At 44.5% G+C, this 19064-nt stretch overlaps 1 protein-coding gene across 2 annotated transcripts in view; it reads left to right on the top strand.

Annotated features, from left to right (window-relative positions):
- The window catches only part of fbxl17 (F-box and leucine-rich repeat protein 17), a 218349-nt gene that overhangs the window by 63475 nt on the left and 135810 nt on the right, over window positions 1-19064 (top strand). For both annotated transcript variants that reach the window (XM_084551370.1, XM_084551369.1), the window contains exon 7: window positions 13198-13305. In XM_084551370.1, the coding sequence (XP_084407496.1) occupies window positions 13198-13305 (108 nt within the window). The remainder of the gene's footprint in view (window positions 1-13197; window positions 13306-19064) is intronic.

Here is a 19064-nt window from a genome sequence, read left to right as displayed (position 1 = left end):
ATGCGAAACTAACTGATTTTCTGTAGGTGTTTTTTACTTTTTTTCTTTTTGACAAAGGGGCTTTATCAGGATGCTTTGCTACCACTTTGACCCAGACTTCCTAATTGAATTTCTGAATCAAACGGAGCAAATGTCAGTTCTGAAGCAGCCGCAATGTGCTAAAACATCAACATCTTCAAAAGTCGGTGCGAGCTTTAACGAGCGTGAACTAATTTGTGTGTGTTCCGTGATTTAGAAACGGTGAGGCTGAAGGGCAACCTGAAAATTGATGGCTCTCCAGAGGCAGAGTGAATGGTCTTAGAAGTAGCATTTTCCAATAATGCTTTTTCACCGGCTTCCCAGAGAGGGTGAAAAGAATATGGAGCTGTTTTCGTCGGTGCGTGTTATTTGGCAACATGGTTATTGAGTTCGGCCTGCCTGTGCTGCTTTAAAATGCTCTTACTGTACCGTACTGTACATGCACCCGGAGCTTTTGCTTTCAGAGATGTTTTGTTGCAGCAAGGACCATCGCAGCAACAAATCTAGATTACATTATCATCCCTCTGTAGCACACATCAGCCCGAGGCCCTTCACTATAAAGCACACAGGACTAAGACAAGTTGATGTTGAATATGTACTTCGGAGGGGAGCACATTGAGACATGAGTGGAGGGGTGTTTGAGGGCTTGACAGTGTGACATGATGACAGCTATCACTTTGCATTTAAAAGTCCCAAAAAATTGGTCTATTTGCTTTGTTCACGGTCGCCTCTGATTTCCATCTGACACGCAACAAGCCGCTATTGATATGTTGCTTGGGAAAAGAACACGCTGGGATTTGAAACCTCGAGAGAACTACTGGAAGGCTTAGACAATGCGGTGTAATGGCGTTGCATCTACAGGAGTGAAGTATGTCTTTGACAAACCTCCATACTAGCTTCTGATTTCCATCTGACAAACAACAAAGCGCTATTGATCCTCAGGGAAACAGGGCGAGAACAAAACCTCTTCTTCATCTTATGGAAGCTGCTATGCGGGGTGGGTGGGTGGGGGGGACTCCAGCAGCAGCAGCAGTACTCACCCCATTCTGCCTGCGCATATGTACAATTACGCACACACAGCCGCATCATGATAAAAGACAGCGTGTGAAACTCTTGAGGGAACGGAGGGCTTAAGCCATTGAATAAATGACAGGTAATTTTCAGTTGAGAGCGGAGCGTACAGGCGAGCGAGGCGATCAATCACTTTGGTGATCACCCATGCAGATTCCAGTCCTCGCCGGCATCATCAAGGCTGATGACATCGATAGACCGAGACAAGATTGCTTGACAAGTGTGAGAGAGAGAGAGAGAGAGAGAGAGAGAGAGAAGTGCGCACTGTGCATATGCTGAGACGGCCGATTCATCGATTTATAAAAAAAACTAAAAAAAACGCATAAAATGCTACCTTTGTTCCTGCTATGGAATCATCGCTGCTAAGTAGGTAGCAGTTACTTTCTTGTGAGATATGTGAAAAGGACAGGGCAAGTTTTTCATGGATTTTTATTTTTTTTCTCCCCCAAGTGTGTCTGAGATGGCCACAGCTGGAGAAAAGTGGATCTATTGATCCTGGGAGTTTCATTTTTCAAACATAGTCATCTTTTAGAGCCGGCTTCGATTTCTGAAAAATATACAGTGTGCTTGCAGATAATTTTATGGCCTTTTTTTGTCCCAGTGTACAGTGGAGAGATGTGAAGAATCTTCCCGAGGCAGGTGGTAGTTTGGTGAAAATGTATGGCCGCGCTCCTCCTCAGCCAGACTGGAGCTCATTTGCTGTTTAAAAAGGGTCCGCAAGTACTGAATGTGATTTATGTTTTACTATCAATTAGTTTGTGGGTTAGTATTTCAATGAAAAGTCTATAAAATAAAATAAAACTCCTGTGTACAAGTTCCTATTAACAGTCTAAAAGCCAAACACATTAGTTTTGGAGTGAAATAAAAACAAAGAAGCACATCCTCACATTTATTTGTTTGTAATTAAATAAGTAAGATTAACCAGTTACCAGAAGTGTTGCTCAATTTGACTGCATCACCACTGTCCCAAGATGATTCTTTTAATTGGTTGGACTTAAATAAATGAAATGCCTTTTGCTCTCATTTTTAAAACATCATAACTGTAATTAATGATTAGTTTGATTATTGGTCATTTATTTTAGTCTAAAAAGGGTCTTAAAAAACAAGAACCCAGCAAAAATTTCCAAACTGGTCATTTTGTTTGACCAGCATTCAAGAACTCAAAGTTCAACTTCCAATTAGATAATGGACAGAAAAACAGCTCGTACCTGCTGTGATATTTCTGCTTTAAAGTCATTGACATCAGTTATTCATTTACTATCTTGTGTTTTTCTAAAACGATGGATGGGTGAGAATCTTCACAGGCAGTGTTCTCCAAAATCTATGCATTACACAAAAGCTAAAATAATACACGATTCCATATCACTAGCTTGCCCTTTGTTGGCTCTGTTAATAGTTTGAGAGCAGAATATTGTTAGTGGGGGGCCTTTGGGTCTTATGGGTTGAGGGGAGGGGCCTCTGTGGATCATCCCACAGATACTTGATCAGTTTGGGATCTAGTGAATTTGGATCCTGCTGGGGATGTCTGCTGCCATCAAGGAGTGTCATTGCTATGGGGTGGGGGTGCCTGGTCTGGTCTAGGTGGGTGGTACATGTCTAAGTAGCATCCACACAAAGGCCAGGTCTAAAAGTTTCCCAGCAGAACATTGTATAGTCACAAGATGGTCAATGTTATTATATTATCTATTGGTGGTTTTAATGTTATGGCTAATGATGATTGTAAAGGTGAATGTGTTCATCCCTGTATCCTTGAGTTAGAAATCTTGTTGTCCAAAATCTTGCTATGATTTGCTTGCCCTTCATTGGCTCTGTTAATAGTTTGAGAGCATGGCCTTTTACTTCCATTGTTTAACACACCGGCCCTCTCACCGGGCTTGCATTTCAAAATAATAAGCAGGACGGAGTTCAAGTGCTGTCGAGGGAAATGCAAAATGCGTGTTGGTTGCTTACGCCGTAACCTCAAAGACGGACGCTATTTTCGATCACACAAACCCGAATCCTCTCTGCCCACAGTGTGGCATCGTGGGTAGTCAAGTGGTCAAGGAGTGGCTATGTCAACTGTCACTGGCCCGGTGTTGCCCAGCAGCAGGTCATGGCAACACCGCACACATGACCACCCCTGCTGGCTGGATAAAGGTCTGCTTGGTTTGACGGCTTGACAGCACACACACACACACACAAACACACAAGCCCGCCTGTCCTTCTCTTGTGACCTGTTTTGACTTCCACACTTGGACACTTCTGCGGGGGATGAGTGGGCGTCAAAGAGCAGCCTGTCGTGTCCTAAGTGCGAGTGTAAACAGAAATGACTGCTGACTGTTTTCTGAAGTGCGACATTTTAAACTAATGGGTTTCATTATGTCGGCGATGTCCTCGTGTTGCAGAGCAATGCTTAAAGACTCCTTTAGTCATGGATGTTGCACAGCTGTGTTACGACACAAACACCCGGAGTCTTTCTCTCCCAACTTTACGCTCCATTAAATAAAAATGAGCTCTTGTGTTGTTCTTATGAGAATGTTATTTCATTTATTTTAAAGACTCGATCGAGACAGAAGAGCCTCTAATATGTTTCTTAGAGGATTTTTTTTTCTTCTCTGCAGCTGTCATTGAAGCCGCCTCTTATGCAAAGCCGCTGGATGGGCATGAAGACGGATTGTTAATAGAATGTGTTGCAGTGTATTCAGTAATCATTATTAATCTGTGTGTCGGCGGATTCGTTCTCAGCTCGGCCCCGTGTTCATAAAGCTCGGTTAATTAGACTGATTGATTAGATGGTGGTGATTCAGAGCTCTCATCACGGCTCCTCATCCCGTCAGGCCTCTAATAAGATCAGATTGCGCTCGCGTTCACGTGTTCCCCTCCAACGTACACACACACACACACACACACACACCCACACACACAGCTTGTTTGCCCTGTCACACCACCTCTCCATCTTTCTCATCTTTCTGACTGCCTGTTTGTCACATACATATTCAGACAGGATTTACAGGCATGAAAGAAGCAGCCAAGCTTGCCAAACCAATACACTGAAGACTAGAAGCTACATTATGTTAACATGAAAAGATTGCAAATCTCTCATTCCCTTCCTCTTCTTCCTTCCTCCCCTTTTTTTTTCCTCCCTTGCCTCTCAGTGCAATCTATTCTGTGTCCCTGTCTCATCATGTCTCATAAATATGACTAGTCCCACTGTTTAGCCAAGGAAAACATCACACTGGGGTAGCTGGAGACCAGGAACTTCAACATCTGTCTAGACTCAACTGCGCCGTTGGCCTATGTGTGCGCTGCGTGCGTCTTCTTCTAGGCCTGTTTTATTATATTCATGTCTGAATGCAAAAAAAAAAAAAAAAAAAGCTTATTTGTGAACCTGCTTTGCTAGAGCTTGATTTGCAGAACACCGTGCACAGCTCCGAGCGAACCGCCCTGCACTTAGCGCACAGTGCCTGCTCATCAGCACAGTAAAGAGACTCTCCCTCGCTGTAGTAAAACTTTATGACTTTCCGTGTTGCTTTTGTCTCCAGGCATCGGATATTACAAAGGATGATAAGTATTCATTTAGATTTTTGCCAGATCACCAGTCCTCCGTGTCGATACAGCCCATCTGAGCTCTTTAAAAAGAGACAAAGTTTCGCGCGCGAGTGTGCACACGGGTTTACGAGTATGGATCTAAATTTGTGTGTCTATTCCGAGGCTGTGATGAACCCGCTGCAGTATCACCCCTAAGAGAGTATTTATCCAGAAAATGATTACCTTGGAAAGAACAGAAGTTTGATGAAAATCGTCCCACTTCAATTTGTACCTCGCAGGCCTGCAGTTGGTGTCCTTGTTTATGGGTAATATTGGAAATCTGTGGAATTGCACAGTAGCAGCACACTTTCATAAAGAAATCACAGAAGTCATTGGCTTTTGATGGGGGTTTTGGGTTGAGCTTGAGCAGGTTTACTACTAGAATATGGTAGTATATGGTGCTTTTGTGTCGGCATAAGCAAGATTGTCTGACTTGTCTGGGGTTGGGGTGTTGTTGCGATGGGAAATATTGGGCAGGCATTTTTATGGAAGCCCAGAATTAATATTAAAGCTTGACTTTATTATTAGGCCCTGAGTATCAGTCGGGTTATAAATCTTCTGCGAGGTGACGCCATTCTCTAAACCTGCTCCACCGTAGATTTCATGCTGCTTTTAAATTCCAAAGGTCATGCTTTTTATCTCCTTATATGTCTCACCATTTACAGAAGCAACACGGCCCCTCCGATGCACCCCTTCGCCTCATTCTGTGACGCACACGCTCTGCCGATCCCTATCCTATAAAAGACGCGTGTTACAGAACAGCATTTCAAGAATAAAAATTGTTCCTTTTGCCAAAACAAAGTCGAAAAGGATGCAACGACACAAAGGGCTCATGATTTAATAATAAACTCGCTGTTTGATCACGTGTTGTGGCGCTGTGATCTGGTGTGAAATCAGATGGTGCAAATTTTATAATAACTATCTGTCCTGCTGCCTTCAGATGGCTTCGGGGATTTAATGTACTGAACAAAAAGCTTTCCATGCAGTGTGAAACAGCCGTGGGTTAATTTATAGATAAGTGTGATTAAACAAAATGGTTTGTACGCCCTTTAAGTATTATTCTGTCGTTACTGCTACGATCTCCGAGTCTTTTCTTGTCGATAAAGCCTGTAGAAGCCAAATACAGTTAGCACGCCGCAACTCTAACAGACGCGTTGGTGCTCGATGCACGAAGATAACATAGTCCGAGACGAAACTTTGCTTTGGTGACTCGGTCATTTCACCAAAACGTGCATCGATATGACCAAACATGCACTGATTGTCCAAGACTGTTTCCCTTCAGGGTTGAACACTTGACCAGGTAAGGGGAGGTTCCTATTTATAGCCACGCCCTTTCAATAATACCTTATGACTCCTAGAAAAGGCCTTTAACGTGGCACTATTCTGTCATTGCAGCGAGAACCAGGTTTGCTTTTGCGACGTGTCAATTACAAGCACGATCTGAAACATATTTTCCGCAAACAACTCAGAAAACCCCGTTACGAGCGGCTTCATCTGAATGAGCCTCCCGCACATTTGACCATTTGACCCTCTCCTTTTATCTGTGCACCTTGCAGGGCGCCGTGATGCCACACAGACACGCAAAGTGAATATCAAGGTCAGTAAGTGACCGAACAGTTGGAGAAAGAGAGGGGTCATCAGGTGGTGGGCAACCTGTCAATAGACGTGCGTTTCAGTGTCCGGGCAAATTGCAAATTGCAAAAATCTTCTTGTTGTTGAACGGAGCAATTTCCTGCACCTTAGTCTTGGGTAAGCAGTTGCTAGCCGGGTGGGAGGTCTGTCTTGGATCGATCAGCTTCTATTTGTAATTAAAGAAAAAAGATTAAAGTTGTCCCATTTCCACATGTCCACATGCATGTCTTGGACGAATCAGTTTGTGTTGTGTGTGCTTGTGATTGTGGATCAGAGTTTCCAACGTAGACAAACGACAATGTGCCAGCCCTCTGCACGCAATCCCTCTCCCTGATGAAACTGGCTTGAGCAAAGGAAGAATCCAATTAAGGATGTGAGCAGGGAGCTGTGTTGCTTTCTAGGTAGCTGTTGCACGGCTTTAAACGGGAGGGAGGAAACGACGGAGCGAGGGACGAACGAGACGCGCAGCGGTCCGCTCCGCTCTTTCTCCGTTTCCGTCTCTTTTGCCTGCGCGTTTGACGGAGTGAAATGAGTCGTACGGTAGACGATATTGACAAGCTTAAACGCCCTTATTGGATGAGAAGTGGCCCCTGGGTGCTGCCCCAGCGTTTTGAAAAAAATAAAAAAAACGGGCCGCCAGACAAAAACCACACACTCATGTACAGCACTATCCCTTTTTGCTACCGCAGCACTCTCAACAATTACCTTCCAGCTCTTTAAAGCACACACACACACACACACACAAAGGCTATCTTTATGACTGCAGCATTTCCACCATTCCAGCTCAGTCTTTTTTTTTTTTTTTTCCTGCTTTCCTTACCTCCTTCACCCAGAGACCATTAAACTAGATCCCTTCTAAAAGGCTTTAAGGCCTCTCTTGGCTAGCCACTTCTGCTCCAAAGCCCTGCCATGGCTCTTTTCATGTTTTTAAATCAAAGTCCATGAAAGGTTGAAGGGGAAGGAGGGGAAAGCAAAGAAAAATTTGGGACGTTTTTTGTGTATGTGTGTGTGTGTTTGTGGGTTGGAGACAAATCTTAGTCACAAACCCATATGGTCTTTCTCCCATATACACAGGCACACACACTCACATACACAGGTTTAATCTGATACGGTACATGCCCTCCTGGCCTGTTCTGCTCTGGTAGGATTTGACTTTTTTTTTTTCTTCTTTGCCTCCCCTCTCACCTGCTGAGAGTCACTGTAGATGTGTGACCTGTTCTCTTTCTTTCTTTCTTTCTTTCTGTCTCTCTGTCTCCTCTGCTTCCACACACAAATGCTGCACCCACACTCCCTTGCAACACAAACACTGGTGATGAGAGAGACAGTCTCGTGGCGGCGTCTGCTTTGCTTTTCTCTCGCAGATATTTTTTTTTGATTTAGGGAACTTGGTGGTGTGCGGCTTTTTGATTTTGCTGGTAGTCAACCTGAAAATGTTTTCCTTGATGGTTTTTTGGCAGAGGCCATGTCGGGGGAGCTCCGGCCAGCTCACTTTACCTGCCAGCTGCTCTGCTCAGCCTGGTCCTTCTGGAATTTCTTTTCTTTTTTTTTTTTTCTCCTCACATTCAAAAAGACAACTCCGCTCAGCTCTCCCCTCTCGTATCTCCACCTGGCCTTGCAGATCGGGTTCCATATGCATCACTGTCTCCAAGTGGGAGCATTGACTCACCTTAGGTTAATCTTTTCTGACTGCAGCGAGTAGTGATGGGGAGTGTGGTGGGTCCAAACCTGAGGCGTAGAATTTTAAGGTGCATTCAGATATCGATCGCTCTGAAAAACTGTTCTGTGTATATCGAGTGAGTACTACAGCACGGTATGCACAACTGTGTCCAGCGCAGATTTCTTTGCTTGTAAAATTATTAAAACAAATACTAGAAGAAGGAAGTCCCTCACACTTGGCTATTTTCTCAACATCCTCATTCAGGTTAACTGCACCGAATGTTTTGATATTGAACTCCGATGTTTGAGCTTACCACCGATCGGGGCACGTAGATGTATATATTTTTTATATTGCAGTGTGGACTTCATTTCGGTCAGTTCAGGCATCATAAAGCAAGCTTTATCAGAAGTTATGAGTCTACAGCCACACTGTGACGCTATAGGCGGGATTTGAGCTAAATGGTGAAGTCATAGTGCCAACAGTAGCATGCTAATGTTGAAGGATCTCTGCCTTGCTCAGAATCTTTAGCTTAGCTTGGGAGCATGCTAATTTGCTAACAATTAAACGAACGCACAGGCTAATAGATACACTATATTACCAAAAGTATTCGCTCACCTGCCTTTACTCATTCCATGAACTGAAGTGCCATCCCATTCCTAACTCATAGAATTCAATATGATGTCGGTCCACCTTTTGCAGCTATTACAGCTTCAACTCTTCTGGGAAGACTGTCCACAAGGTTGAGGAGAGTGTTTATAGGAATTTTTGACCATTCTTCCAAAAGCGCATTGGTGAGGTCACACACTGATGTTGGTCGAGAAGGCCTGGCTCTCAGTCTCCGCTCTAATTCATCCCAAAGGTGTTCTATCGGGTTCAGGTCAGGACTCTGTGCAGGCCAGTCAAGTTCATCCACACCAGACTCTGTCATCCACGTCTTTATGGACCTTGCTTTGTGCACTGGTGCACAGTCATGTTGGAAGAGGAAGGGGCCCGCTCCAAACTGTTCCCACAAGGTTGGGAGCATGGAATTGTCCAAAATGTTTTGGTATCCTGAAGCATTCAATGTTCCTTTCACTGGAACTAAGGGGCCAAGCCCAGCTCCTGAAAAACAACCCCATACCATAATTCCTCCTCCACCAAATTTCACAGTTGGCACAATGCAATCTGAAATGTACCGTTCTCCTGGCAACCTCCAAACCCAGACTCGTCCATCAGATTGCCAGATGGTAAAGCGTGATTCATCACTCCAGAGAACGCGTCTCCACTGCTCTAGAGGCCAGTGGCGGCGTGCTTTACACCATTGCATCCGACGCCTTGCATTGCACTTGGTGATGTGTGGCTTGGCTGCAGCTGCTCGGCCATGGAAACCCATTCCATGAAGCTCTCTGCGTACTGTACTTGGGCTAATCTGAAGGTCACATGAAGTTTGTAGCTCTGTAGCAATTGACTGTGCAGAAAGTCGGCGACCTCTTTGCACTATGCGCTTCAGCATCCGCTGACCCCTCTCCGTCACTTTACGTGGCCTACCACTTCGTGGCTGAGTTGCTGTTTTTCCCAAACGCTTCCATTTTGTTATAATAGAGCTGACAGTTGACTGTGGAATATTTAGGAGCGAGGAAATTTCACGACTGGATTTGTTGCACAAGTGGCATCCTATGACAGTTCCACGCTGGAATTCACTGAGCTCCTGAGAGCGGCCCATTCTTTCACAAATGTCTTGTTTCACAGTCTGCATGCCTGAGTGCTTGAATTTATACACCTGGGGCCAGGCCAAGTGATTAGAACACCTGATTCTGATCATTTGAATGGGTGAGCGAATACTTTTGGTAATATAGTGTATATCATACAAGTACTTGGTCCAAGATTCAGTCTGATGGTGGCATTAGATGAGAAGTTAGAGGAGTACTAGACCAGGGGTGTCAAACATACGGCCCGCGGGCCAGAACAGGTCCGCCAGAGGGTCCAATTTGGCCCACAGGATGAATTTGCCAAGTGTGAAAATTACAAAGAAGACATTAACTGCAGTTTTCAAATAATTTGGCACCCAGTCCTACTTTTTTCAACCAGGATGGCTCTGTTTTAGTCACAGTTGCGAACATAACACAACACTGATACCCAGAACTAAACAGCATATGGCAGCAATGCACTGAAATTGCATAATGTACTTCTTTGCTCTAAAACAAATCTAGAGTTGTCGTTATTTATAGGTTACTGGGCAAGTCAAATTGGGCTGAATGTGGCCCCTGAACTAAAATGAGTTTGACGCCCCTGTTCTAGACGGTACAGTTCATCCTGAGGGTAGCTGACACATGTACCATATTTCATAGCAATCCCTCCAATGGTTTTCTAAGGGAAAAGCCAGGGTATCACAAAACTCATTAAAATACATTATCCACGTATGTATGTGAAGTTTGGTGCTAATTCATTTATCTACTAGACGTTGAGATATTTCATTGGATAAAATGTCCGCACAAATGTTCGTGATAATCCATCCAGCAGTTGTTGAGATATTTCCATCTGGACCAAATACAAAGACGGACCGACTGCCGTCCGTAAAGCAGAACAGTAGAAAACATCCGTGCTCTCCCGTATCCCAGGCTGCTCCTGCTAACCTTTTAACTAAATTTCATACAGTTATGTGGTAAGACCTGGCGTTTTCAGGCGGGTCTTGTGAATCACCTTGTTCGCTGTTAAATTACAACCTCAAAAGGTATTTTCGCTGTTCCCCTCCGACAGGAAATCCTCTGCATTCCTTTTATGAACCCTTTTGCGCTTTACAAGCACTTTGGCTCCTCACTGATAACGCTGGAGACAAAGCTTTTGAGCTTCATAGGAAGTGTTTTACCCAGATAAGCTGTACTGTATGTGACTTGGTGAAAGATAAATGGAAACCTTGTTCTTTCTTTTTTGTGATTTCTCTCTCACCTCGCTGTCTCGGCGGGTTCTCCGTCTTCCTCTGCCTCGACTCAGTAACCTTTAAGGTAGTCCTGGAGAGGGGAAGGGAGGCAGGGAGGAAGAGAGAGGCAACATTAGAGGGACAGAGGTGTAACTAAGTCCAGGTAGGAATCAAGGACAACATCAAGAGAATGAAGGGTGTAAGAACTAGTTGTAAACAAGTGGAGAGTTACAGGTAACCTCAGACGTAAGGCCTGGCACAGTGTGACATTGACTTGTCCCAAAAATGGCACTGGTGTCTTGTGTTTCTAGGTATTTGGTGCCTAGGTTTTTCCAAGTATCTTGGAGAACTTGCCCAACTTCTTCTACGGATGTAGTCTTTTCATGTAAACTCAGAATGGCTTGATGATGTTGAGGTCAAGGACCATACTACTGTAAATGTTCCTGGAGTATTTGTTCTTGTTCCTGAAGATTGCCCTCTATGACTCTGGCTTTGTTCGGAGTCACTGTGTGTTGCTGCAAATGACTGCAAATTCAAAACACAGTTTCCTTTAGCTCTCCAAAAAAAAGAAAAAAAATACACCTAAACTTTTATTTTAAATGTAAGAATGCAGCCTTAAATGCTACCTATGTTTGTAAATCTGTTAGTGACTGATGGCATTGGTGTGCTTTGTGATAGCATACAGTGTGTCTTTGAGCACACTCTCAGTGTGTTGTAGCAATGATATGCAAAAAATCCCACTGTACCAAGTTAAACTAATCTCATCTTTGAGGCGGCGACCAATGGTGGTAATTTGAAAAGGTTGACTGACCGCATGAATGATACAGATGGTGGGGCTTGGCGAACCTCGATGTAGTGTTGTTGTGCTATTTTCTTTCCAGCAGTGAGAGCTAGCTCGGTCCACACAAATAGCAATATTTTCATGTTCTACGTGTTTCACTCGGAAACATTTGGAAAATGTATGACAAACGTGTCTCTGTGGCCATACTTTTTATTTCTTTTTCAAAACATGTCAGATTTAGACGTCAGTCTGAATGCGCTTTTACAACTGACATTCAGGAGGAAACTTTTGCGTGTGTGTCCATTATCACTACTTGGAGTGCTTTCTGGCTGTATTTAAATGTACACCGATCAGGCATAACATTATGACCACCTTCCTAATATTGATAGGCCTCCCTTGTGCCTCCAAAACAGTTGTGACTCATCAGAGAATGGACATGGGTTTTCTGAGGGTGTCCTGTGGTGTCTGGCAACAGGATGTTGTTAGTGGGGGCCTTTGGGTCCTCTGGGTTGAAGGGAGGGGCCTCTGTGGGAGGCCAGGTCAACACCTCGGACTGTTCTTCATGTTTTTCTGAGTTGTTCCTAAACAGTTTTTGTGTGTGTGCCCTTGTCAGGTTGCATCCTGCTGGGGATGGCTGCTGCCATTAAGCAGTGCCTGGTCTAGTAATATTCACACAAATACCAGGTCCAAAGGTTTCCCAGCAGAACATTGTATTGTCACAACATGGTCAATGTCATTTACTTCTGCTGTCAGTTGTGGCTGATCGGTGTATTTTTGCCTGGTCTGCTTTTTGGAAATTTCACAAAGAATTGTTGAAGATTTTGACAGTGATAACCTGAGGACATGTTTTTTTCCTCTCTAATATTCTCAGATGTTTGTTTTCTCAGTCCCTTCCCTCTCTCTTCTATCTCTCTCGCCTTTCTTCTGATCTTATTTTATCTCTGTGATTGATGAAGAGTTTTGGGGAAGCCTAAAGAGAGGCCACACAATCTCCCACATATTGTTGCAGTGTTGAATGTGGCCAAGGAGGTGAAGCTGCTATCAATACCCATATTGATGACTACAGTGGAAGCTGGTGGAAATGTTCTGCTTCCCTATTGATCCTTGATCCATTATGAGCTGTTAGAAGACGGCCGGGGTGAATGATGGGGAAACAGCCCATCCATCATAAGTCGGCGCCCACGCCGCTTGGCAGACACTTTTGGCTGTTTTGTCAGTTATCCTCCTCCGCCTCCTCTCCTTCTGTGATACTCCTTCACTCACTCCTTCTCTCTGTTGTTGATCAACACAAAACGCACCGGGCCTGCCCACTTGAATCTGACAGCTCCCGTCTGCACGCGCTGCTCTTAATTTTTGATTTACTTTCTTCTACTTGCAAGTTAATTAACCGTTTTAGGCCTCTCCGTTTTCCAGATGTTTTCTTTTACCATTTGCTGTCATATGCTGATTCTGAAAATGTGAACGAAGGAAATGTGTTCAGCCAGTTTGAAGTGAGCTGATTAAATAAAGGTAGTTAATTTCGATCGTACTAAGAGATGTCTTACCTAGGACCTTGTCTTCTTTTCTCTGGTGCAGGTCACTGATCAATCTGTGCGGGCGGTGGCGGAGAATTGCCCCGAGCTCCAGTTCGTGGGCTTCATGGGATGCCCTGTGACCTCTCAGGGAGTCATCCATCTTACTGCGGTGAGTATTACAGCAATTCTTGACTTGCGTTATCACGGTTTACATTGAATCCTCCTTCGGTGACCTTTCCTAAGAACTCCAGTTGTGCGTTTACTCACAGTTAAACTGCAGATAAGGTACTTCCTGCAGCCCTAGTTAAAAGACGATTCATTTCAGTTTGACTTTTTTGCGGTAATCAGTAAATGTCAACGGAAGTTTTAGCGTGACTAAGCTTCCTTTTGTCTAATCCCGTCACCGTACTCCAGCTGTCCGTTTTGCTGTAGGCCATGCATTGTCTCCGGGGGGAGGGAATTTAACTTTTGGAAAGTAAACTCGGGACCTCGCTGTGCGTTTTATCTCAGACTTAGTTTTGAAGTTATTTTGTGTTAACTTTTAAATCTCATGAAAGCCTAATGAGATGAATCCTAATAATACGCTGCTGCTCTGACTACACCCCGCTGTTTGGATATTACCATGCTAATGAGCAGGGCTCTGTGCTTAAAGACGTTCCATGCCATAATAAACATGGACACACATGCTTGAATTCGCCGGGAAATACTGCACCTTGTTTTTCTTCTCATTTACTCCCTCTTCCCAAAACGGCGCCGATGTGTGCGTCCGCATGGTATGTCCACACCCGTGTGTGTGAGTGTAATACAGTTCGATTTGTGTTTGATGTACTCAGGTGTACACTTGAGCGTGCACACACCTCTGTGGACCCGCATGCTCCCGTTCCTCCTCAAATGCAATTACAGTTGTGTTAATAGGACTGAGGCACCCGATGCCACGCTGCATTATTAGATTAAACAGCAGATTAATTTGTGCTCGTGGTTTTGGCCCCCTATCATCTCTGCAGCCTCCACTGACCTTGGCCATGGTGTTGTAGACAGACAGTAATGAAGCCAGCCAGTCATAACAGCATTAGCATACCTGGAGGTGGACGCATATGCATCCACCAACACACACACACACACACACACAGACTAGCTCACCTCATTATTATTTATTACAGTATTAACCAAGGTGAAGTTTTAGGAGTTCGGGTGAACAAGTTCATAATTCTGATAACATTTATATGTTTTTAAAGATGCAGTTTTGTCTCCCGAGGTGGAGGGCTGACATCACGGACACACGCAGACCCCACATTTGTCATTTGACAAAGAAATAATAATATCACTTCAAGGTCCTGCTGCGGAGATGATAGGGTTTGCTGCTCAGTTGTAAATGTTCAAATTTTATGGACTCGTTGTCTTAAAAAATGCCGGAATATTCTCGACACGGGAAACGCGAGCTGACAACTCTATTTGTTGGGAGGAGATTGCAGCTCCGGAGTCAGAAATAAACCTTCAGCCTCAAGCCTCCACGTAGCTCTCGCCCTAAAGACACACAGCGAGAATGACACGGCTGCAGTGATGAAAGTGTGTGTAGCTAACAAGATAAGCGCGGTAACTGCACACTCCTCTTTAAAGGATGTTTATACTCTGTTTATGTAAAAGCAAATTTAGCAGATATGTTATAGAATTTACCTAAAACTACCTCTTTTGCTGATAACCAAAAACCAAAATCTTTTACGAGCTATGTTTCCTATTTTGATGCCCATTTTGAAGTGTCACTTTGGAGGTGTCACGAAGGGAGGGCCGTAGCTAGAGCTGGTTTTTACCAATATTGGAAAAGAGCTAATGCACGTATTAGGAGAACTCTTTCAGCTTTCAGAGTGCCTCTCTCGTGTATATGCTGTATTGTCTCAAGATGCTTTACAAAACCTGGCCTGAAAGCCCCAGAGCAAACACGAAGGTGACGGTGGAAAGAAAAAACTCCCCTATAACAGGAAGCCAGTTCAAATGGAGGCACAAGAGATCAAAAGAGGAGAAGAGAGCCTATACTACCTGACATGTTCCTGTTTCTGTCTAGTAGATTATTTTTGTAACTCTTATTGTACAGGGGGCGGCACAGTGGTGTGGTGGTTAGCACTCATGCCTCACAGGGAGAAGGTTCTGGGTTTGAAACCATGGGCCGACTGGGGCCTTTCTGTGTGGAGTTTGCATGTTCTCCTTGTGTCTGCGTGGGTTCTCTCCAGGTATTCCGGCTTTCTACCACTGTCCAAAGACATGCTGGTTAAATTAATAGGTTATTCTAAATTGGCTGTAGGTGTGAGTCTCTGTCTCTCTGTGTTAGCCCTGTGATAGACTGGTGACCTGTCCAGGGTGTACCCCGCCCAGTGACAGCTGGGATAGGCTCCAGTCCCCTCTGGAGGGTCGTAAGGGGTGCCCAGCGGTTACAGAAAATGAATTGGGAAACTTTTTTGTTGTTTTTAAATGTTCTTAATAAATAAAAATAATAAAATTTACATTGACATCGGCATAGATAACCAAGATGGCTGGTTTTATTATTTTCAAAAGTTTGTTTTAAATTTGTAGCTTCGTAAATGTATAAATTCGTAGCCGCTGGGAGAAATCAAATCCAATCCAAACAACATCCTGAAAATGCATTTTATTTGGAGGTTGTTAAAGTTTAAGAAGCGTGATTTCACTGATGCCATTTTGACCAGGCTCGAGCTCAGTAACTTCTCTCTTTGCGCCCGTCATTTTAGTCGTCATTCGTGCGATTCATCCCTTTCTTTCTTTCTCTCTCTCCCTCTCTCCTTCTTCCTGCCTCCATCCCTCTGTAATCTCTGACAGTAATTATCTCGTTTAGCAGTTGATTCCTCCTCTCATTGATTCCCACTTGGTCCCATCCAGTGTCGATTGAAAATCATATTCTCGCTTTTAGAATCGTTGCATTTCTGATGACTCCGTGGACCTGCATGTGATTCCGGGACTGCAGCGCTGCTCTCTTGTTCGATTATTGCGCACTCCCTCCCTTTTCTTCCTCAATTGCTCTCTCTCTCTCTCTCTCTCTCTCTCTCTCTCTCTCTCTCTCTCTCTCTCTCTCTGATAATCTTGCCTACCCCCCTCACTAGCTACTCCGCTATAAGCAGGAAAAAAAAAAAATATATAAGAAAATCCATTACTTTTATTAACTTCTCTCCTATGACGCACTCATTTCAGATTGATGGCCTTTTTTTTTACACTTCTCACACATTAGGATATGAGGAAATCAATTGAAATCGTATTTTCTTAATCAAGTGAACTGACGGTAGAAATAGGCCACCCATGGCGACGAGTTCGATGCAGATGGTCTGGAGAGTGACTGTAAAGCTGGGGCATTTATGCTCCTCTAATTAATTTTTTTAATTTTTTGCAGTGTTTCAGTCCTCCAGGAGCTGCGCTGTTCCACCGTGATGTGCAACGGCTCAATATTTGTGGCCGGGCGGCGTTTGATAAATCATCATCTTGTTAATGACTCAAAGGCAAAATCGAGATTTCTGCTGGCTGTGGAGCGTAAAGCCTGATAATTGAAAACAAGCTTTGAAACGCTTTTCCTTACTAGTCGGACATCAAACATTACATACAGCTTCAAACGTCAAAACGAAAGCCGATGATTTTAAGAGCAAATACGTGTGTGATGTGGGCTTTTTTCTTTTTTCTTTTGTGCGTGTGTGTTACTGTGCCAGAGACGTACTGTTAAATTTTTATTTATGGTTGGTTTTCAGACTGAAGCTCCAAGTTGGCTCTGAGCTCCTGACATTTATAATAGTTTTATTGATGAGACTTGTCAGATCCCGAGGCTGTATAATGGATACAAAACATCTTGGGGTGGAAGCTTTGTGGGTGTCCCGGAGCTTTCGGTGATTTGTGGCCCTCGGCTCTCGGCAGCTAATTCGAGAAGTTTATGCGCTGTGCACATACGTGTTGTGTGCGCCGACCTGTGCGAGATCGATCTTCCTCCTGATTCCATTTTTAGAGGGTTCGCCTTTTAGCCAAGTCAGTCACAAGCCACAGAGGGGGGGAAGCACAATAGGTTTAGTGTGCGCGTGTAGGCGTTGGGTGTTATTAAAAGGCTGGAAGGCTTCACTCAGCCAGATTGAGCGTGACCCTGCTCTTCACATGTGAGTGTGTGTGCATTTGGGGAAATGGATTTGTGCGTTTTTCAAGAAGTGGATGGATACATACGGTATTTTCTGTGCTTTCCCTCTGCCTCTCTGGCAGAGATTGAGGCGGTTATCTGGCTTTGGAAAAACGGGGAATACCAGCAAAGTCATTATACAACTCTGAACAGTGTTGTTACCTGCTTCTCTCTCTGTCCAATCCCTTTCTGCTTTTATCCTTTGTCTCCCTCTGTGTGCGTCTCTTTTTCTTGTCTTTTACTCATGCGATTCATATGTTGTTGTCTTTCTTCCTCTCTCTCACACTCTCGCACACACTCTCCCTCTGTCTCTCCATCTTCCTGTCAAGCGGCGCTCTTTTTCCTCTGGTAGTGATTAAGCCCAAGGTCGGCCCTATCAGAGAGCCAGTGTTTGAGAGAGCGGCTCCGGGTGCCAGAGAGCCTTCATTCCCTCAGCCTTAGATGTCCCACTGATGGCTTCCCCTTTTCCTTGTCATGCCTACCCACAATGCCCCTCCTCATACATCAGCCTATCGCCTCCCTAAGACACCGCGGGCCTCAAAATGCCTTTTTTGTGTGCGCGAAAGTTCCCACCCTTGGGAGAGAGAGAGAGAGAAAGAGCGCAGCCGGAGACATAACAAATGGAGAGACTGCTGAGGAATGTGTCAGAGATGAAAAGAAGTATATTTGGAGACTGTAATAGCTATGTGTTGTCTCTCTGATGTGTTCCTGGTCCTCATTTGGGGCCTTGTAGATTAATTCGGCCGTGCTGCTCCAGTGGTTTTATTGTTCTTCCTGAGAGAAAGTTAGGACCTTTGATAAATCCCCCTCTAAATTTGACAGAATTGGACCGTGGGTAATACCTCATTCCCTCTGTGTGTTTATGAGCAAATAAAACAGTCTGGTTTATGACAGGGAAGCTATTTAATTTCATAACCAAAATCATATGTTCTGTCCATCCTAGCGGCTTAGCGGGGCAGTGTCTTTACACCCCGAGTTCAAATTGTGGGCTATGAAATAAAACATTAATAAAAGCTGTATTCTTGATGTCATTTCTTAAAAATGAACTGCACTATGTGGTGAAACCCGTAAGGTTAAGATGGAGGGGCTGACCTATTGTCACCTCCGCACCCTCCGCGCCACCGCTCCCACCCTGCGTAGGATGGAGTGGTGTCTGGCTTCGCTGTAGTCTGCTGGCCCCTTATCTCCTCCCCCCTGACTGGGGGCTATGAAATAAAACATTAATAAAAGCTGTATTCTTGATGTCATTTCTTAAAAATGAACTGCACTATGTGGTGAAACCCGTAAGGTTAAGATGGAGGGGCTGACCTATTGTCACCTCCGCACCCTCCGCGCCACCGCTCCCACCCTGCGTAGGATGGAGTGGTGTCTGGCTTCGCTGTAGTCTGCTGGCCCCTTATCTCCTCCCCCCTGACTGGAGCACAGAAAATACATAATCACAGTGCCCTGTGTCAAACTGATAACCCCACAACACCAACCCAAGAAGCGAGAGTGTGCGTCCGCGTTCGCATCATCACATGTGTACGCCTTCCCCGTCTGAAAGTGTGTGTGTGTGTGTTTGCTCGTACACTTGTGTTGTGTCTCGGGGGGGCGCGGTGGGGAGGATAAAGGGGAAACCGAATGGCGGAGGGGATTTGGAGGAAGAAAGGTAATGGGGTTGTGGGGGTCGCAGAATGAGTCGAAATTGTAATAATAATTTTCTTGACTGCTGTATGGGGGAGATTGGGGGATTTATGAATATAATGAGCAGCCTAAGGATGATGTGTGTCTCTCGC

The sequence above is a fragment of the Chelon labrosus genome (assembly GCF_963514085.1).
Source record: "Chelon labrosus genome assembly, chromosome: 9".
Lineage (NCBI taxonomy): Eukaryota > Metazoa > Chordata > Actinopteri > Mugiliformes > Mugilidae > Chelon > Chelon labrosus.
This window is presented reverse-complemented; position numbering and strand designations above follow the sequence as displayed.